The following is a 22,116-nucleotide window of genomic DNA, read 5'->3' on the forward strand; positions in this document are numbered from 1 at the left end:
GCATTTCCGGCAGTAAGTCGGATTCGTTCCCAGTGAGGGTTGGACTCCGCCAAGGCTGCCGTTTGTCACCGATTTTGTTCATAATTTTTATGGACAGAATTTTTAGGCGCAGCCGAGGCGTTGAGGGGGTCCGGTTTGGGGACCTCAGCATCGCGTCTCTGCTTTTTGCAGATGACGTGGTGCTGTTGGCTTCTTCAGGCCGTGATCTCCAGCTCTCACTGGAACGGTTCGCAGCCGAATGTGAAGAGGTCGGGATGAGGGTCAGCACCTCCAAATCCGAGTCCATGGTCCTCGATCGGAAAAGGGTGGAATGCCCTCTCCGGATCGGGGATGAGATCCTGCCCCAAGTGGAGGAGTTCAAGTATCTTGGAGTCTTGTTCACGAGTGAGGAGAGGCTGGAGCACGAGATCGACAGGCGAATCGGTGCAGCGTCGGCAGTAATGTGGACCCTGGACCGGTCCGTTGTGGTGAAGAGAGAGCTGAGCCAAAAGGCAAAGCTCTCAATTTACCGGTCGATTTACGCTCCTACCCTCACCTATGGTCACAAGCTATGGGTTGTGACCGAAAGAACGAGATCCCGGATACAAGCGGCCGAAATGAGTTTTCTCCGCAGGATGTCCGGGCTCTCCCTTAGAGATAGGGTGAGAAGCTCGGTCATCCGGGAGAGACTCGGAGTAGAGTCGCTACTCCTCCACGTAAAGAGGAGCCAGATGAGGTGGCTCGGGCATCTTATCAGGATGCCTCCTGGACGCCTCCCTGGGGAGGTGTTCCGGGCATGTCCCACCGGTAGGAGACCCCGGGGACGACCCAGGACGCGCTGGAAAGACTATGTCTCTCAGCTGGCCTGGGAACGCCTTGGGATCCCCCGGGATGAGCTAGATGAAGTGGCTGGGGAGAGGGAAGTCTGGGAGTCCCTCCTAAAGCTGCTGCCCCCGCGACCCGACCCCGGATAAGCGGAAGAAGATGGATGGATGGATGGAATTAATACTGGTACAGTTAGAAAAATTTATTCACCTGCAAAAATGTACAGTTCACTTTGCTCTGTGATAAAAGATATTCGCACAACACTCAGTACGTACAAATAATCCCAGAGCCTTTAAAAGTTTAAAAAGTCTTTTTTTTTTTTTTTTACAACAAAAATGTCCAAATAAATTAAGATCATCATTAATCATTGTAACATGATTAGGCTCCTTCCAAGACATGGTTGCCACTACATTTGCACAGTATAATTGCATCCAAAAAAAAACCTCATGGGAATAAACGCACACAGGGACAAGGCTGACAGTGTTGAATAATATTTTTTTGTGTGCAATATTGCATTTCTATAATTTCTGTTTAGGCCATCATTCTTTTTCAATGAAACACATAAAAAAACAATAGTTAAGTGCAACAACTTTCACAACAGGAAATTCCAAACATGGTGATTTTAAGGTATCTCAGCTTTTGTGTTTTAATCGCTTCAAAGAGAGACAACTCTTGCCAAAATGGGTGCTGAGAGAATACAAAAAGAGTTCCTTGCACTCAACTTAAGTTAGAGCTTGGCAACACTTGACAGACACTACAGGGAAAACACAAAGCAAAGACATACTGATAGTGTTTCTACATTTAAAAATAATATAAAATAGTGGCAAAGCATTGCTGTCTAAATGAAACATCTGTCACTTCGAGTTTCATAGCACCAAAATACCACAAGAGCGCACAAAAAAAAAATCCTGTGCACTTCATTTGTATTAGACTGGGCCTAAAAACAGTTAATAGTTACATTTCTCAAGTGAATTATGGATCACAGAGTCCATAAAAATATCAACAAATAGGTGAATCTGCAAGTATTGTATTTCGGAAAGGCAGGAAAACACCTTTAAGATGCAATATGTAAATTAAGTATGCACTACAACCAGGGCTGCAAAAAAAAAAAAAAAAAACTGCCATGGTCCTCCAATGAACACCAGACAATATTTGGAGCTGATTTTTTTTTCTGACCCAATGACCTTGTGCATAACTTAGACTGACAGCACATATGGGCTGTTTGGTGTAAATACTACGTCATTTAAATATAACTGAATCACCCCCTCCCATATTCGTACTTACAAAAAAACAAATATACCAGGTCTACAAAATGCTATCTAAAACAATGCAATTTACCGTTTTATAAAAGGGCATTGAATTAATAATTAACACAATTGAGTTGCCTGGCCCGTTCCAAAACCTATTTGAAAACTCTCCTGCATGTATTCAGCCATAGTCAGTCCCATGGCGAACGTAGTCATTAGCGGGTGGCCGGCCGAGTCAAGCCAGCTGCCACAGCGGACATTCATAGGCCACTTTGCAAAGCACCGCAAGAAAATCGAACCAAGTAATGCTGCATGCGAAGATCAATGCCTTATCCAGATTTGAAGTTGGCCCTCGGAAATAACCGAAATGGCTGGCGACAGACTTGACTGCAAAATTGAGGCTGTTATGACCTATTCTTAGTGTGCAAAAAAACAGACAGATTTGAACTAAAGCGCAATATTCAATTTCCATTTTCCATTTCTTTGCTTGTCTGCATTCAAAATAAACCAGAGTAGTGGAAGCCCGCACAAGAGGCGACCATGACATTGCAACCGGACACTGTAAACTCTAATAAAAAGGTGACGGTCCATAAGGGAGCAATGGTGTCAATAAAAAATGAACACCACATTATTGCACATCTCAACACCGGCAGCCATACATTTCAAGCAAACACTCGTACGCAAAAGATGATTTTCATCCCAATTCCTAAAACAGGAGTCATCTATGGTGTTAGATATTCTTGAGTCTTTCTAACAAAGTAGAGACAACCTCATGGAACAGGGGAATGGGAGAGCCATCATCCACCATTCGCGTCCAGTTGTAGGACATCCAGAGAGCAGCAAACAGCAAATTGGTGCTCAGGCTGAAGAATAAAAGCACCATCCAAAGCCGCCGTGTCTTATCTGTGCAAAACCAAGAAAATCAGTCTTTGCCTTTATTAAGCATTGACATTTTTATCAGGTCGCAAAACATTCAAAGTCTTTAACAAGAACAGGAGCTATTAAATTTGCTTCCTGCGATTGCATCCATCTCAATTGACATTTTTAGCTAAGGGGAAAATGACCAGTGGTTGGAATCTTAATAAATCACAAAAACACTGATCGACCTCCATCAACTAATCAACATTCAAAGGGCCCACCGTATACTCTATACTGTACATAAAAGAGGCTTAAAGAATAGATGCCATTGTGATCAAGTTGGACAATACTCCAGGAGATCTTGCCAACAGCTTTACCACGATTTGTGACCATTGAAAATGCAGAATGGCAGCATCCTGTGCACTACTTACACATTAGAATTTCAAGCTAACTCTATAGGAAAACAGAACACTTTTCTTTTTCAACAAATGAAAATAGCTTACAAAAAAAATTATTTGTTATTTTTCACTATGTATAGTTAAGACTAAAGGTTTGTGTGCTTTTCAGTTTTAAACAAGATTCACTTAACTCACTTGTTTATATTTCATCCTAGAATGGTTTATTTCTACTTGGAAACCTGGTTTCCCGAAGAGACCCTATTCGACCTTTAGAAGGTTCCACAATGAAATAAAAAGTCAATTGAAGACTCAAGCAAAAGCCTCAATTTCAAACTTTCATAAAACCAAAAGGTGCAAAAGGTCATCAATTCAAATAAATCAATATCCATATACAGTATAATAAATAAAGAAAGATGCTGGATGCTTAAAAGCTTACTTTGTGAGGAGGGGCTGTTTTTTGCTAACCCTGTCGTCGTGCCAACCAGTGAAGTTAAAGACTCAGACGAGCTGCTCGCTTTCTCCATCACACTGTCGTCTTCGTGTATTGAAGTCAAATCTGTCATAGAAAATCACTTGTCTTTAAATGTGAATTTGTTAGCAGGCAGAGTCATTGTCATGAGGTAAATCACAGGGAGAAAAAAAAAAAAAAAACTTAAAAAAAACCTGAAAATGTGCGATGAACATGCCCTCATAGCCATATGTGCCAGTGAAGGCACACCAATGAAGACATTTAGCTGTGCTGCTGCACTCACGACTCACCACTCTGGCTCGAGAAAAGTGGCATGTCTGGTGAGTTGCGACCGCTGTAAAAGGAGGCCTGGTCGGAGTGGAGCATATTTCTCGAGGACACTGGCGGAGACCTGCATGTGGACTGCGTCTTGTTGGAGTACATCTTGAGTTTGGGGCTGCCCAGGCTGAGACGCGCCGGGCTGATGAGAGGACGACTCTGTCTGTCCAAACCCGAGCTGGACGTCGCAGAGCCGTCCACCGAGGGAGTCGGCGAGAGCCCGGGCGATGATGGGCGACTCCATGACTTCATTGAGAAGTAGTCTATGGAAAACAAGAGGTGACAGACAGCCCAAATGAATGCTTACGCTAACACCTGCACCGGTCCTACTTAATGTTTCTTTCTGTCAAATTGACTATTAAGTGGAGTTAATGTGGTGTTAAGCCGATTGCACACAGACTGATGTGGCCCAACGCGACCGAACTGGACAATCGCCAAAAAGTTGGTAACACAGTTACACTCGCACACCTGGCGATTAAACCCCGCACACATCACTTCACTGAAATAGAAAAACACTGCCCCCTGGTGTTCAAATTGGTCTGTAAAATACTACAGAAAAAATATTCTAAAATAAAACAAGTTGTATGGGAATGTGATTTTTGTTTCAGTGTTTTTATGTTATTAATTTATTGCTTTAACTGTGCTTTCATGTCTTATTTTTATTCTGTGCAGGATGCAGCAATGGTTGTTTTCAAAGAGCTCTAGAGGAAAAAATGAGCTGAGATTAAGCACTGCCCTCAAGAAAATAAAGATAAGGCGCTTGTCACTGGCATTTATAAAATGACAGATTTAAGGATTACAGACTGCTTTGAAGGAGAAGTACGGGAAATCAAATTCAAGACAGGCCTGTATTATCATCATCAGACAGTCTACATTGCTTAAAAAATGAATCAAGGCTTGTTTGATTAGGCATAACTAAACTTTGCATTATTTTTAGGCGAACATTTGTTTCAAAAGCAAATTGCGGTCGACCTTTAAGGTTTTTTGCATTTAAATACCTGAAGGAGGGGAGTCTTTGTAGACCGAGGCCGGTCTGCTTCCACTGAACAAGTAGCCTGAATCTGGAAAAACAAGAGTGATACATTAGTAATCCCTTATCCCTTTCTGTTACTGTAACAATAATGTTCCATGGTCAGGACATGTTGGTCAAGCAAAATTTAATCGTTCACGCCCCCTAGTGGCATGAAAATATGAATGCAGCTTTAGGAGCCCCCTCTGAACAAAGAAAATTTCAGTGACTTATGATTCTAATGCATGTTAATAATCAAGACTTTGATTTCCTGATACAGAATGACGAGGCGGTGAACCGTTTCAGTTCATCCATCCCACACATCTACAAATCTGCTGTGGGAATCAAACCCAAAGGAGTCATTAGTGCTACCTGTCGTCGTGAAGGTGGAGATGGTGCCAAGGGAGAGGACGTTCTTGAGTCGGCACGGCAGAGAAGAGAGCGAGCCCTTGGGTTTTGGGGCAGTCTTATGGTGGTTTATAAGCTTGAAGATGTTGGGAGGAGGTGTGGGGATGAAGGAGCGGATCATTTCGGGAGTAAGCAAAGCGGGCTGATTGCTTAGGGGGCGCATGGAGGAATCCGTGAAGTTTCTGCAAAACAAGAGCAGTGACAGTCTACTAACCTGCAACTGAAAGGGTAAACAAAAGAGAAGACAGAATAAAGTGTTGGAACGTCATTGATTTTATTTTGAATGTGCAGTATGCATAACCCTTGCGTGGAAAGCCGTTTGAGAATTCATTCACTACCCGTAATATTGCACATAAAGTCCATGTACTCGTACACTCACAGTCTTCATTAGCAAGATATTTTTTAGTAGAACCGTCTTAATAGTCCTGTTTTTCCCACTATTGTGTGAAATTGCTGCACACCAAGACTAAGACAACTCTGGCATAGTCCCGAGGATCAGGCTGTACCAGGATATGAACATTAAGTTGGATATAAAAAAATACTGAATAAATGAACTTTATTTAGAGAGATTACTTCATGGTGTGCGACTATTAGTGGGACAAGAGTGGCGTAGTGACCAATGTAATACTCTAATAGTCGACACATGGTGCACTGCATAGTAGCACAAATGTTTAGGCCAAGTGTCAGCGCTTTGTGATGCCATGACAGCTGTCAACCAGCAAGCGACAGCTGCCCGTGCATGCACTTCAAAACAGCTTGGACAAATTGAGGTCGTTTAAACCACGTTTGACGGTTAAGCTCGAGGTCAAGTAAATTAGTCCAATTGGCGTTTTCGGTCAAGAGAGCAACTTTGCATTTACCGTACATAAAAAAGGACAAATGCTTATTTAAGCTGTTTATTATATATACAGAGCAAAACTATGACAGTCTTAAATAACAGTAGACTAATGGGTAGTAAAAGTTAGATTTCAGCATGCAGACAGCTTTCAAACAGATGAAAAACAAAAGCCATGGCAAAAGGTTGCACCACATTCAAGCAAGATGTTGAGACCAGGGATCACCAACCAAGCGTGACTTCTGCAAAGGGCGAGTTTCTGGATTAACTACCTTTCATTATGTTATTGTTAATACTGAATGATATTCATTGATGTTAACTCAAATTAATAACAATTTACTCATGTGATTCTTGATGGCACCTGATGCAGGCACTATATTGATGACTCCTGGTTTAGACTTTGTGGACACCTTTCACTGCTATGCTGTCTATTGACTCCCATTTGAGCTTGTCAATCAACAACAATGCTACGTCATTGCTACTTTAATACTAGTATAAAGGCAAGAACAGAAAAAAATAAATATTCTGCAAAGGTTGTAAATTTACACGAATAAATATTACTATTTGTGGATTCAATTGTAATACTACAAGGGATAAAACAAGAATAAGTTAGTTTATAATGTGAATAATACCTTCAGAATATAAAGTCAAAATTATCAGTGAATATAATGCAGGCCACGGGAGACAGCAGCCGCAGTATTATCGTACTTCCTTTTCTATGTGGAAGCTTGACACATAACGATAACTTTATCTTCAGCATGTCTAAAAGACTTCACAATGTTCAGGATTATAAACGCTATTAAAAAAACTTTCACTACATTAGTATAATACATACGTTTAGCATATGAAACTGTAGCTACATTCGAAATAAGTTGAAACATCAAAAAAGTAGTGCTTTGAAAGACACATGCTTATCACATACAGCATCACAACTAAAAGTGGCATTAGACCTCAGATCACTGGTTCCCAACCTTCAAGGCACCCATTAAAAAAAAAGAAAAATCTCACAACACAACACCCCCCCACAAAACCACTAAAACGATGATCTCATCTCCTCACCCCCAAACTGATCGACTCAGGGTAAAATCTGGGTCAGTTTAACTGAACACAAAGCTGAGACAGAAATGACTAGTAGGATACACAGTCTTTCACCATGTCACTGGCATAGCTAATTTGTTTTGTCATTTCCTGCGACAGCCCTGGTTGGGAATCATTGTATGCACCGGGAAGAGTTGGACACTTGACAGGATAAAATCAAGCAAGAGGACAGTGACGAGGACTGAAGTAAAGGCACACACCAGCCAAGTGAGCCACTGGTATAAAATGAAATTGTGTACATTGCAAGTTGTAAGAGTTGGTTGAAATTGACACTATACTTCCACAGAACACTTGATTCGGAAAGCTCGCAATATTGGTTTGGGGTTACAGCACTTTCTGCTCCATTTTGTCAGCCACAATGATGGAACATTCTAGAGATGCTGGTTCATCCTGATTCGCTACATCCCAGTGTTGCAAGTGCATTCATTTTTACATCTACTGTATGAACAGATATGGAAAGGAAAGTGGCGATAACACATTGGCTGGTACGTGGAGGACAAAATGAACAAGACAGTCATGGTTTTACATTCAAACATTATGTAGTACAGAGAGGAGGAAAAAGAAAAGAAAAAGAAACTGCTATTAGAGATGGTAAACTGAAGGTTCAAATTTGATTCATAAACCAGTTGTATTATTTTGGCTCCCCTAGATGACACTGTTGGTTTAAATAAAGGTGTTTAAGAAACGGAAAGTCAGTGTGCTTTTCGCTAAATGTCAAACAGTGTGCCATTTTATGAAGCAAACTTAAGCTTAATTTCCCCATCACTACAGTTTAGGCTGCCGGCTCAAATCACAAAGGAAAGTGTGTGCGGGTGGGTAATTTTTATGCTCAACTTGTGCATTGGCTGTTGTGGACCCAGTTACAGGGTAAACCGGTTACAGGGTAAACCTTTGATTGTTGGATCAAGTGAGGTGTGTCAATCCAACACAGAGAACCTGGCCTCTGCTTTGGTATCTTGTGTGGCTAGTCCGTGATAGTCATAATACCATTTTTGACGGAGTATGAAATTGTTTTGGACGTCTTAAAATGTTAGGCATTATTCAAATCTCCAGGAATTCCCTTTTTTAACAGTGTATCATATGAGCGGGTAAGTGGCCAGGCGATGATGCAATTCTCCCAGATAGTGACTGACTGGGACGCTGGAACGTTAAGCGGTTGAAGGAAAAAAAAAAGCTTTAACTATAACGACAATCACTTTTAGCATTTTACAAATATTGACGACGGTTAATAATGTGTGGGAGCACATTTAGTGTTTCACACAATTTTATGAGCAGAAACTCTGTAACTTCTCTAGATTAGCTTGACTAGTGATTTATTGTTGTAATATTACCGATGCTGCTGGTGAAATGTCTTGCTTGAACGGCGATACAAGAAGACAGCAAAAGTGTGTCTCAAAACTACACATATTTTTGCATGATTCTGGTTTTGTTAAAAATGAAGAATGAATGGGAAGCAGCAATAACAGCTCAAGTACATCTGTGCTGAGATTCTGACCTTCTATATCTGCCTCTTCGTTGACTCAGAGGGTTGTGCGTCGCTACGGCGGCGGCAAAGCTGACGATGCAACAGAGCACCGTGGTAACGTGTGCGGGGGTCCAGCTGGACGCGTCATCCTCAACATACACTGCCAGCAGGTGCCAACACAAAACCACGAACCACAGCACTGAAGACACTACGTCGATTCTCCTCAACCTGATAATCAGACCAGATGACTTATTGCCTACCCCTCTTCAACCAGACATCCACAGAGAAGCGAGACTTACCTGGCGGCTCCTGCTAATAAGAGACCAACGAGACACGATGACAGGCCGACACAAACGACCGTTATTTGATTAGCTTGTCCAAAGAGCCACAAGAACTTGGCGTAGTCTACAAGTGTAACTGGGAGGAGCTCCAGCAGGCTCTGCCATGACTGTGCACCGCCATCGCTGGTGCCATTGTTGGTGGTCGACACATTGCGGGCGTCAGATTGAAGACGATTCAGCTGCTCGTTTGATGCCTGCAGATCGCCCGAGAAAGACATGGCGAGCAGGACGGCGCAGATGACGAAGGAGAGGCATCTGACCAGTACGACCACCATAGGAAGTGATGCAGAGATGGAGCCCTGTGGAGAAATAGAACAATGGATTAGAAGCATTTAAGGCTTTAGAAAAGTAGTCAAACACAAAGTGACAAAAGCATTTGGAACTTGCCCCTATTTTCCAGGATAAGTGAAAACTTTAATTACTTTGAACTAAAATTGAAGGACAATTTTAAAATGACTAGCATACTAAGCTTTTGATGGCCACATGGGCCGAATATGACTGACATATTTTTTATTTGACACATCCTAAATGGGGCTCTACATTAATAAGTGGCCACTATGAACACGGGTGTTATGACTTGGATCATTTGAAATGTGTTGAAATAGAGCCAAAATAATTGTGTACTGCATAGGCAGTGGACACTTGGATATGGCGTGTTAATCCAGCATTATTTACACATTAATTTTTCAAATGACATTTAATGGCGGTTCTGCACATAATGTACCTTTATGAAGCCCCTCAACGACTCTTTTGTGCGTCTGAGGTTATTGCTCAGCAGCACAGTCCTAAGCTGGCGGTTCTGATACTTGATGTAATAGTCGACAGCTGCCTGACACGGCCTGCACAGCTTATAGTGCTCCTCCAAGTGACACTTGTAAGCATCAATCTCGTCATCGTAGTTCCCCTAGAGAATGAAAAAGAAACGATTATTTCCCTCTTCAGGCTTGACAATGGCAAAGCAAGCATTTTAATTAATACACACATCATCCTTTGGTATAAAAGAGGCCAGCAGCTTGATCTTAGTTGACTGGTTGTGATTGCACTTCCTGCAAAGCAGCATCTTCGAGTTCACCCACTGCATGGTACCAAGAGTGACTTGAGTGGGAATGCTGCCAAACACGCCATGGTTCAGGTCTTCTGTGTACTGGGCTGGAATTGGCTTGTTATAGTCACCATTCTGATATCAGGACAAACAAATGTTTAGACACATAACAAGGACTTGCACCATGAGTTATAAACAGTGAGGGGAAACTTACATCCTGAAAACCATTGTACTGGTCACAGCTGGGACAGTCCCAACAGTTCCTGTTGCCATACGGAACGACTGTGTCCTGGTTGCAGAACCAGCAGTTTACAGTCGCATTCAGGGGCTTTTTCCTGTCAATCAATCAAAGTCGTTGTTTTAAATAACTATACTTGCATCATGACTGCACATTTCATCATCAATATTTAAACAGCTAATGCTATCCTAATAATGTGGGGGATTTTCAATAGATGTAGAATTGACCCACTTTGCAAAGTGCCAATGCAATTGTTACATTATACAGGGACAGAATGTCAGCTACCTATATCAAAGTCAAAATCAAAGTCAAAGTCAGCTTTATTGTCAATTTCTCCACATGCATATATTGGATGCAGGTAGCCGATGTCTGCAGTGCTTCATCAGCTCTGCTGCCTGTGTTGGACGCAAGTGACCGCCTGGCCGACCACCGGTGTGCTGCACCATCTTCCTTACAGCTCCGCGCCCATGCTCTCTTTCTAGTCTGACCCTGGTTGTGGCCGACCTGTACCGCAAACCATCTGCCGAGTACCCTGGACGCTGTCGGCACGTACGCCTGTTTAAGTGAGGCTCGACACTCACGCTCCATCAGCTCGCACCGTTGTCTGTAACTCGCCCGACGAACCGCGCCGATTCGTGGAGGGTTTTATTTTTCTGTGGGTGTGCGTTTTTTGAGTGAGTATCTTTCTGGATGTTTGGGGTGGCCGCGCAATATAGACAGCAGTTTAAGACTCATTATTTAGTTGCAATAACGATACTTCACGCACCCTTAAATCGTTTGATTTGCCGGTTCACCCATGCCATTTTGTTACCTGTTAGCAAGCTTGTAGATGAGCGCACCGCCTGCCACAAACGCTGTAGTGCTATACAAAAACTGAGGATAGAGTCGCAGAAGGTCATTGAACGTCTCCATTGCATGAACCGAAAAGCTGATGGTAGAATAAATTGGAAATGGGTCTTTCTTTTTTCTTTTTTTCTTTTTTAAAGCTTCTGCTTATCCATGTTGCACGCCGAATTGGAACTAGCAAAGGAGCCTGTCTCTTGTCCCACGTGTCGGAAACGGAAACTACGTCAACACTGGATGCCCCGTTAGTGCTGCATTTGGAAAAGATTTGGAGATTTATACAGTATATTGTGTAAAACAAATTACAGGATTACATTGAATCGGAGAAAAAAAACATCATTCATTTTTAATTCAAAGACAGAAAAATGTATATCTTTTGCTAAGAAAGTTTCATATCCATAAAAAAGATAGATGAGCAAAGATATCTCTCTCTCTCTCACCCTCTCTCTCTCTCTCTCTCTCTCTGGTGGGATTAAATAAATCCTATTTATTACCACTCCTTTTCAGACATGTAATTGCTCATTATGTGCTGTATATTGCATTCTGTTTGTATCTAGCACTCATACAAAGTCATAATTTTCATGACTTTCACTTTATTTATTTATTGATGTATTGTTTACATGTTTGAGACAGTTAAAATTAATTCATTCATTCTGTCTGTCCGTCCGTTCGTCCGTCGAGGATTTGAGGATACAACGCAAGTAGTTTTCAGATGTATTTATTACTGACCAGCAGAGAGCAGCAGACTGACAATGATCAGGCTTTCACTGGCCACACGTCTCACATTGCTCTTTAGAACTAAAAATCATCAGAGATAAAGTTAGCTAGTTTTAGACACAAAGCTCTCTCTTTAGTTTATTCGTAAAACACAAATATAGTAGGTTAGTGCAATGCTTTGGGCATTTCCCTGATGAATTCATGGCATGCATTATAGGAAACTATTTCAGTTAATCTTTCACTGATTCATTCTCAGGTGGTACTCTGTGAGTGGTTTTTTTTTTTTTGGGGAGAGTCATTCCCTTTGAGTCATGGGAAAAATAACATATTCCCTGCGGTGGCTTTATAGTTAAAGTTGGTAAACAACTTCTAAACACTGGCCCCTGTGACTCCACTGTTCATTCTGACATGTCCCATTACTAACTTTGAAGTCCAAAACAAAAAGAGCAAAATGTTTCCTGGGGGTCTATAGAATTTGTGTGAGGAGCTATAAAAACAACACTTCATCTGAGACGCCATTCAAGAATGGTGATCTGCAATATATTCAAATGAGAAGTATTGTGTGAGGGGGGCAAGCCAAAGAACTTTGTTTATCCACGGCCCCTTTCCGTCTTTTTGCTGGCCTCTCCTGAGTGACTTGGATGTGCACGAAATGACTGAAAAACAAAGCAGCGTTGATTCCAGCACAAATGGACTGGAGGGATGAGTGTGTGTGTGTGTGTGCGCGCACGTTGCATGTTTGTGGAGTATGTATTGGTAAGACACAAGAACATTTAGAAAAGGAAAATGAGGTTTTGTGGAGAGAAGGCGTGTGAGAAGGCGAAATACACAACATGAACGGGCTGTGAGAAAAGAGAGCTCCAGTTGGTCGCTCTTTATAAAAAGCCCCTCAACTCTCCTGCTGGGCCTTACTCGGCTCTTGTCCTCTTGCCACAATGCTACGCACCCTTCCCCACATGTGTCCCCCAACTGCCCTCCACATGCCGGAGCTCTGCGCTGACAGGCTGCGGCCCGAACCTCAGCATATGGAGGGCTGCTCTCCAATGTGCTCCACAGCTGGGACCCTGCTGGAAAGGGCACACGGCCTTCACACCAACACATGCTGCCTGCTGGAAGCACGCTTCGAGCACATGGGACAACTTCAAAATGGCAATTGGGCAGGGAAACGACCTGCATCTTACAGTCTTCACATCAAACTAATCAAGACATTTCATGCACTTTACAGTCAAATCTTAAAAAGCTACACAGTGTTACGTATAAGTTACTTCCATAGTGCAATTAATTAAGTGAGCTCAGTGTTGGGTCAATCCGCTCTTCACTACTGACTACTGAACCAATGTTGACTCACGACCAGAATATTTTGCCATTCTTATGCTAATCAGAGATTTAACCATCTACTTAACCACATCGGCTTTACTCTCTATACATATCCACTCAACCACATCATTTGTGAGAGTGGAAGAAAGAAACAGAGGTGAGAAGCAGGGAACATTTTCGTTTCTTTTTTAACTTTTTCTGTCTTGTAGTTCAATATAAAACTCAAGAGTCTTTTGTTTGCTAATGACAACCAGAACATGCACCACTACTAAGGTAGACCAAGCCAATTTTGGATAAGCATAAAAGTTTGGTCTTTACGTATGCCCTGAATGTTGAGAGATATGAACATTATTCACGGAGAAAATAAGGAAAGCGCTAGAAAGAAAAAACAAACAATGAAAGCAACAATGGAAAATCTGGTGGAATAACGCATAATCAATCACAGCAGAATATGTTTTGGATCATATTGTATTGTTCTTTAGTCCGTTCAAAGTGCTTGCAGGTGGGTTGGAGTTGGGAGGTGCCAAAGCCACCTGTCTGGGTGGTTTTGGCAGTCAGACTTGTCCTGTTGGAGACAGGGGTCAGCAGTTATCATTATGACCTTTTAATACCTGAAAGGTAGCAGCCTTACTGCTTGGCCTGGCATGCCACAATACAGTGCCGGTCCAAAGACAGGTGGTCATTCAAAGGGCCGTAATCCCCTGCCCCCCGGCCTCAATGAATAGCTCATGGCCAGGAGGACGGTCAAAGAAAAAGTGGAATGAGGGAGAGATGGAAAGGGAAAGACAAAAAGGGGGCAGAAAGAGCTCCCTCCCGTGGGCTACGTTTTTGGATACTGGGACGGCGACGCTCTTTCACTTGAGACTGCAGGCCGCGCTTCAGAGCGGATGTGTTAACAGTTTCAGGCTCAATGGAGGGAGAAATCCTCACAAAGGGAGGTGTACAAATATTGTGGGAATCCGTCTGCTCTTTAATATTTCATGAAGGCTCACAATCTATTCATGGGACTCCATTCCTTTGGAGGGGCCAGCATTCAGGCTCACTCTGCAGGCTCAATGGGTAGCCCTTAATTGAGTGCCCGCTCATTCTTGGTCTCCCTGGTAGATTGTTCCCCCGTGAATGCCCTCGCCTCTTCATCCCCCTCTTCTTCTCCCTGAGAGTGGCCCAAAGAAAATGGGGGCATGCCTTGCTGGTGGTGCTTGTGGGAGAGTGATGAAGGAGATGGAGGTGGTGTTGTGCGTGTGTGTGTGTGTGTGTGGTAGGGGGGGATGAAATATCATAATGGGGGCAATAGGGGATGGTAGTGCGTACAGATCTTGGGGCAAGGGGCTAATTCTCAGGGCGATGCTGCACTTCCCCTAGATGGCAGGAGCGTGTGGGCTTGCATGTCAGGGTGATTCTAAGGTAGGCGGGGAGCACTGTGTGAATTTGTTTAATGACTGAGAGTTCCTCAAAAGCACCAAAGCTAAGATAAATCACCGAGAGCATTTTCTTCTTTGGGCATTTTATAGTACATGCGTGTGCAGAGTTCAGGGTGGTCAAATTTTGGAACACATGAGATGGCTACAAGGATAGCTGGCTACAAGGACTGGAACACCAGGACATGTTTCATTATTGTATTCATATTCAAGAGCTACCTGTCAAGAGTCTTTGGGCATTATTAATAGCAGCAGTATTAATTTGAATCCTAACCCCAAGAATTATGTGACTTTGTTAACACCTGTCAGGAGACCAAGGAGACATGGTAATACTAATTGAATAATAACAATAACAATAACAATAATAATAATAATAATAATAATAATAATAATAATAATAATAATAATAATAATAATAATAATAATAATAATAATAATAATAAGTGGACTTTAATACAGCACTGAATGTGCTCAAGTGATGCTGCAGGCCTCCAGCTGGAGCCTGCGCACCTGATCCTGAGATTAAAGGTCATCTTGTGCTTTCTAAGGGCCTGTAAGACCCGGGGAGCCTTACTCAGTCCCACTGACTCGCCTTTAATGCTCCAAACTGTGTCCAACAGGCTTATGTGCCTGCCAGAGAGCCCACAGAGAGGAAAATCTTCCGCATCCAACACTCACAAGTGAATGTACACACACAAATGGTGGATGCATGATTTATCCAAGCCCTAGCACACCCGCTATCCAGCATGGGACCCCCGAGGTGGAGTGTGGCAAAGCCATGCTAAATGGATTTTGCAGAGGAAGAGATTTAAAGCTTTTCATTGGCTTCACTTTGTTTCACTCGAGTGCATCTCGGGTCTTTGATGGATGCTCTCAGGCTCGCTTTCATTCTTTGTCTTTGAACAGTACTGTATAAATAAATACTAAATAAATATATCAGTTTCAAACCTCACATAAACGTAATATGATTGTGCTTTGCTTGGTAAACCATCAAGTTCAGACAAATGTATTCTCTGATTTAATCCCTGGCGAACCACCGGCTCCAAGTCCAGGAACAGTCTAATCCAAACATCCCCGGATATGGAGCACTCTCACCATGTTGCTCTGCCGGGCTTTTGTGCTATTTGGTATTAACACCACAAGTGTCGTCTGAGCCTCAGACTGACTCGTGATTAGGTTTTCTTTTAGCTGTTCACAATTTGCTGTAACCGCTCCAAGCACCCGATAAAAATGTAGTTAATGGGAGTCTGTTAATCAATTACAAATGTTTAAAAGGAATTTAATAACATGTCATGTTTTGTGTGAACTTGGGTTCAAGAATATATTTCATCCAAAATGTTTATTCGCCATCAGGCAAATTAACTAAAGTGAAGAATTGTAGGAATATGATTTCAAGATTTGTTTACACTTTTGAAAATCATTGGCCAGAAATTCGGACACTGACAAAAGTTCCGCATTGCCTGGCATGCAGAAGTAGAACAATGCCATTAAATTGTTTTTTTTCTTTAATTAATCAAAAATGAACTCTAAGTTTCTCACCATTTAATTAATTTTCAAGAGAGGAGCGTCATAAAATCTCCTTGTATTGTGAAACGCTGCCCGACTTTAGTCATTCTGCTAAGTGGACACCCAAGCCTCCGTATTATTTATATTTTTACTATAGGCAACGGTGTCACTTAGATAAACAGCACAGAAGTTCATCTCATCGGGCACACAAAAAGCCAGAGTGTGTCGCTTGCAATGGCTCTGCTGAACTTTGACCCGCACGGGTCACAGAGAGCATTTGTCCCGCGATAATTGGACAGAAGGGCCCTTTCGCTCTTCATTTAACCTTTGGGGTTCCAGAGCTTTTTTCCGAGGCTACCATAAAGCTCGCGGTCCCGACCGAGTGTTTTCAGGCCTGTTTTTCCACCCCCATCGCAGGCCTTTGAAAGCCAGAGAAAAGCTGAAGTGTGCTTGCCCTGTTGGACACAATGGTAGAGTTAGTGACCCCTGACCTGACCGTCCTGGGCCTTTCTTCCTGGATCAGGGGCTGCCTTTCGCCACGCTGGGTTATTGCTGCACAGCTTGGCAACGGAGTCAGTGTAAACACTTCTTTACTTCACTTTAGACTCCCCCACAACTTGTTATTTCTCGCGGGCGCACCGCTTCGAGATTTGTCTCTTGTCTGTTTGAGTACTTCCAGCAGCAGCTTTATCATCCATCACTCTGACGGCTCTTTGTCACTGCTCCAATGGGCCGCGCAGTTGCTCAAACAGTTAAAGTCATCAATGTATTGGACATGCACATGCTTTGTTTGGAAGGTGTTCTCTGTACCACGAGAAGCTCACTATGCCATTAGCTCTGTTTATTACTCGATATTTTTAAACAAAATGCAGAAATTGTCTGTGTTTGGTCCATTGATTATCACAGGGCATAGTATTTGTAGACAAGGAGGCTCCCTGTTTTTGTAGACAAGGAGGCTCCTTGTCTACAAAAACTATGCCCGGTGAAGTACAATTTTGGTCTTCAGTTAAACGGACTTGCATGTTTTTCGACTGTGACGGTAAACAAAAACTGCAAGCCAAGATTCAAAAAGACCAACGCTGACAGTGAGGTAGGCAAATTAGCCAGATGCACCACCATGGTTCGTATTTATAATGTACTTACATTATAAATTTTCATTTGTTGAGCATTTCGGCAGGGCATTCCGAGTGATTTAATCTTATCATTGTCTGATTCCAGTCTGGTATGTTAAGCATCTGTTTTCACAATCCGGTTGTTGTGGCATTTCTGTGACTCTAAATCCCACCTAATTGGGAGCCCACTACATTTAAAACGACTTCCTTTCCTTAATCTCTCAAGTGCTGCCCTGAATCTTTGTGTATCATTGCGCTGTTGTCACGGCGACTGCCCATCCACGTGGTGCGGCCGGCCAGATGCTGAGCATGCGGCCGCGGTACGTGGAGCATCCTGTGAGGTGGCCACAAACATATGGGCGGAGAAAGGAGAGCTCCCCTGGAGCTGCCTGCCTTTTTCCTCAGGGACACAAGGCTTTTGTCCCGAGCCTGTCCTCCATACCACTTAATGGTTCACAACAGCAGTGTACAGTATTGTCAACTGCGCTCTGCTTCTGTGGTGCCGTCAGCCACTCAATAGGCGGGCCCGCTCCCTTCTTGCCTCTCATTCCCAGTGGGTGTTTTAGTGTCCTCTTCTTTCATCTCTTTCTCCAGCCGCCTTCTCCCTTTGCTACTTTTGCTCACTTGTTTTCCTGAGTGATGGGCTAATTGTCTGGGAACAATTAAGCCATCTGATTTCTCCAATACTCTGTTGTCATGTGTGTTTTGTTTTAAAACAGGGCCGCCAAAATGCAGGAGAAGGCCTGGAGGTCACTTTGGTATCTGGATGTGTGAAGCTCTCAGCTAAAAATCGGTTGAGGGCTAAATCTAATGTGTCACTTTCAAATGTGTTCACATAAGTAGAGCTGCATTGATATTGTAAACTTAATTTTACTATTAGGAAAACAATAAATTTTTACACCCTTAAAACTGCGAGGTTCAAAATTGGACAAACCCAGGAAGATGTGTTATGTACAAAAAAAATGGGTTTTTTTGCAAAACAACCCAGGAAAATGGGTCAATTTAATGGTCCAATTTTTTAAGCCTAATTGGGTTGTTTTTAACGCAGCATTTTCAATGGTGCACTCAACATAAATTTTAAAAGCTGAATGAGGCAATATAAAACATTGGAGGAGTACCTGGCTGAAACACATGCTGAAATGAATGGGAGTTTTTAAATAAATGTTTAGGTCTGGATTAAGATGACTATGGATAGCCTGCACTTTCGTTCGTAAACAATTTTTGTTGCACTGACATGTTTCTATTTTGCGTGTATGTGTGTGTGTGTACATGGGTTTCTGTAGTTAGATTTATTGTTTGTTTTATTTTTCTCTTTTTGATTTTATGGACGTTACTGTTTTTCCTTTTTTATCTATGTCAATTTCCATAAGAAACAAAAAGAAGTAGCGCTGCTAAGGTCAAAATTAGAACTAATTCCCAGGAATTCAATTATAGAAATGGCAACTTTAAACAATTCTGGTTAGTCTCTAACAAAAAAACTAAAATAGATTTCAATATATAACCTTGAAACAAACGGCAAAAAAAGTGCATTATTGTGTGGGAATCAACAGGAATATGCGTGATTTGATAGGAGTCCATTGAAATAAATGAGAATCTGTAATCTGTAACCAAACTTCCTTAATCAAACTTTCTGGGAAATCACGTCAACTCATGGCTAGCAAGCATTTTCCAGTTAATAGTTAGCCAAAACAAAAGGAAAAGTGATTTATTAGGCCTAGTTACATAATGAAACTTCTTAAAGGCCTCCCCCTTGTCAGCCCAATAAATTTGTCTCTGCCCTTTTAGGCCTCAAGAAATATGTCCCCTCTTAATAGACAGGTGACCCAAACAGCTGGAAGACTGCTTTGCCCAAGATGTCTGCACATTTTCCCCCCTGCCGCCCACATTGTTAGCATAATGTCACATCTGTGACCCTGTCTGCTCCCGCTGTCATTAAAGTTGTTCATCCTCTTCTCCGCTCATACCTTCCGCTACATTACATCCTGTCTGGCTCCCTGACCGCGCGTGAGAGTGAAAGCCCTGCGATTTAGTGTTGAAATAAGCCGCTATCCTCCTTGTGTCTAATCCTGTTTTAATTTGACACTCCTCGCTGGACACGCGGGACTGCTTCCCACAAATGAATGACACGGAATGTCATCGAAAGTCTCGCACAATTCCGTTGTGTGGGGGTCAGGAAGTGTTCATGTTTTATTTTTGGCTCCTACCCTTCCTGACTACTTTGGTACCGTTGCTTTCCAAGTCATCTCAAAAGTTATCACACATGCACGCACGCACACACACGCACACACCCAGACACGTGCGCACACACATACACTCACACGCATTCACACACATTGAGCGTGGTGTGTGCGATCCAGCCGAGAACACCCAGTTTTCCACATCTCAGCTTGTGGTTAATGATCTGCCTGTGCGGCCTGGCTGTGTGACAGCAGAGGCAAGCTCTGTGGTGTTAATGAGAGAAGAGGACTGACGAGCCTCCTCCTCTCACACACACAGCCCTTTGTCTCTGGTGCTCCCCCCCCCACCCCATCATTAGTCTAATGTGGCCCTCTCCCGCCACTAAAAAGGCCACTGCCAGTTTGCCAGTAGGTTCACAGATGCAAATGCCAGCCCTGTGCTAATAGAGGTAAATGAAAATTAATTGATTCTCATTCAAAGGTCTTTTCATTTGCCTGTTCTCCCTCTGTGTTTTCTTAATATGCAGACCTTGTCCCCACAACAATACACGCTCTCACTGAAACTTAACTTCTTAAAACTAATGCAATGTGGTGAACATTGCTATGCAGAGTGGATGACTCAAAAGCGAGCACAGGAGAAAGCGTCCTGTAACGTAGCTATGTATGAAATGTGTATCTTTGCTCACTAACCCTGGCCAAAGCGCAGACGCATGTTCTACTAAAAGTCTACTAAAGACAACTTCAGAGGTCAAAGAATTGTAGCCTCCATACTTGTTGCTAAGTTCTACAAGCTTTTAACCTGAGACTTCCATTGTCTATGCTTCTTGAGGAATAGAGGTTTTTTTTATTTTGAAAGTTGTGTTCACCATTAGCTTTTTGAGCAATGAGTTAGCCACTGCATATCATTATCCTGAGGGATTCTTGATCTACACAATTCCAGTCTGTTTGTTGGAATTTCCTTAATAATCTCATGATTAACAATCTATATAGGGGGAAAAAAATTCTCTTCTACCGCATGATGCAGCCATAATAATGACGATGGCCAAGTCACAAGTTGAAGATAAGGCTGCGCGGCTCCCTGGCTGCTGTTCAGTTCTACCGCTACCTGTTTGTTTAGCAATCAATTGATCACCCTCTGTTTGCCTTTTGTCATTAACCAAGACTCCTCGTGCATTTTTCTCTTTCTAGCCTAACTCCTGCGGGCATGGAAGCAAGGATTGCTGCTTGGTGAAACATTAACCAGAAGAAGGTGTGGTGACAGCGATGAAAAGGGCCTGCGGGGATGATGCTGTTTTTATCTACCAATAGCACGATTGTTCTTGGGCCTGTAAACTGTTACCGAGGGGTCAGCTGAGGGGTCAGGTTGGCTTTTCAGCCAGTTTTGATGAGACAGAAGCTCATTATGCTGATATACAAGCACGTGCTACTCTAGCAAACTTTATGGCTATGGGCCTACATATAGTTTGAAGCAGCGTGACGGTCCAGTTTGAACAAGCCTTATGAAATACAGAAGATATTTGTGAAAGTTGCACACAAGGTGTTGATGTCACTCAGTGAAAGCATACTTACCCCCCAGATTGTCTAGAAAAGTGAATCACATTCCCTCCTTTTAGCCAAAGCTGGCTAGCATTACAGCATTCCAAAAACCGTACCGTGAGAGCCAATCAAGACAACGAGCACAAACACGCAAAAATAACCGCCTCTCTATGCTCTCGCGCACAAAACGCGACACGTTGCGGAATCTCAAACCAATCAAAGCCAATAAACGCAACAAAGCTGAGCGCATTTATGAAAGAAAAAGGAGAGATGGTCCTTCAATGGAAGCTGGTGAAAGGACGGCCATTTGCTAAGCTATCATTCATTGCGCTATGGCTCCCATGCCCGTACAAGCTTGCTCCCAGCTCCATACACTTGTTGTCATTGTGACACGCCGGCAGAGTGAAGCCTCTGTAGTGTTGCGATCAATTGAGGGCCTGACAACACCACACTGAACCGGGGTGCCATTTGTTAGGGACCACCACCCCTAACCCACCCCACATGGAAACCCCCTTCTCTCCCCATCTGTCAGGAGGCCTCCGAGGCACTTTTTGTGTCCTTCGTGGACATGTGAATGTAAGTGGGTGGGAAAGCGGAGGTTAATCAAGATCTGGATGTGGACGGGGGCGCGGGGGTGCACATATGAGAAATTGAATGTGTGGTAAGTCATTATGTTGATTTCCTTTTTTCTCTCTCGCCACAAGACACTGAAAGAATACTTTCTTCAACGGTCCTTTCTTCTCAGCCGGACAATCTTCTACCTCCTGTGCTGCCCATTTTCGTGCCCAGAGGGATGGATATCTGGGAATCGGGTCAATTAAGGATGACGGCATGCTGATAAGGGAAAGGGGAGCAAAGGTGCTGTTATTACAGAACTCTGCTAGCCATGCATCCACGCATCCATGGTCCTTGCTGTTCTTCCAAACCAACTTCCCACAACCCCAGCATACAGCTACACTA

The 22,116-nt window shown here is 42.9% G+C and overlaps 1 protein-coding gene across 1 annotated transcript; it reads right to left on the minus strand.

The window, feature by feature from the left end:
* Nucleotides 1-991: 991 nt before the first annotated feature.
* Nucleotides 992-11,602, minus strand: tmem201 (transmembrane protein 201). Its single transcript, XM_049753809.2, has 11 exons — nucleotides 11,342-11,602; nucleotides 10,507-10,627; nucleotides 10,233-10,427; nucleotides 9,975-10,154; nucleotides 9,209-9,549; nucleotides 8,940-9,137; nucleotides 5,476-5,693; nucleotides 5,093-5,155; nucleotides 4,067-4,357; nucleotides 3,744-3,863; nucleotides 992-2,954 (listed from the first exon to the last, which is right to left on the minus strand). Exons 1-11 carry the CDS (start codon nucleotides 11,440-11,442, stop codon nucleotides 2,782-2,784), a joined length of 2,001 nt encoding a protein of 666 aa, XP_049609766.1. The 5' UTR covers nucleotides 11,443-11,602; the 3' UTR covers nucleotides 992-2,781.
* Nucleotides 11,603-22,116: the final 10,514 nt, after the last annotated feature.

The sequence above is a fragment of the Syngnathus scovelli genome, chromosome 2 (genome assembly GCF_024217435.2).
Source record: "Syngnathus scovelli strain Florida chromosome 2, RoL_Ssco_1.2, whole genome shotgun sequence".
In the NCBI taxonomy this organism is placed as follows: domain Eukaryota; kingdom Metazoa; phylum Chordata; class Actinopteri; order Syngnathiformes; family Syngnathidae; genus Syngnathus; species Syngnathus scovelli.

Excerpts from the sequence above, each read along its gene's own strand:
- tmem201 (XM_049753809.2), bottom strand. The coding sequence starts at position 11,442 with ATGGAGACGTTCAATGACCTTCTGCGACTCTATCCTCAGTTTTTGTAT. Across the intron at positions 3,864-4,066 it reads ACTTTTCTCGAGCCAGAGTG|ATTTGACTTCAATACACGAA; the intron begins GTGAGTCGTGAG and ends TTTCTATGACAG. Across the intron at positions 2,955-3,743 it reads AAACAGCCCCTCCTCACAAA|ATAAGACACGGCGGCTTTGG; the intron begins GTAAGCTTTTAA and ends GGTTTTGCACAG.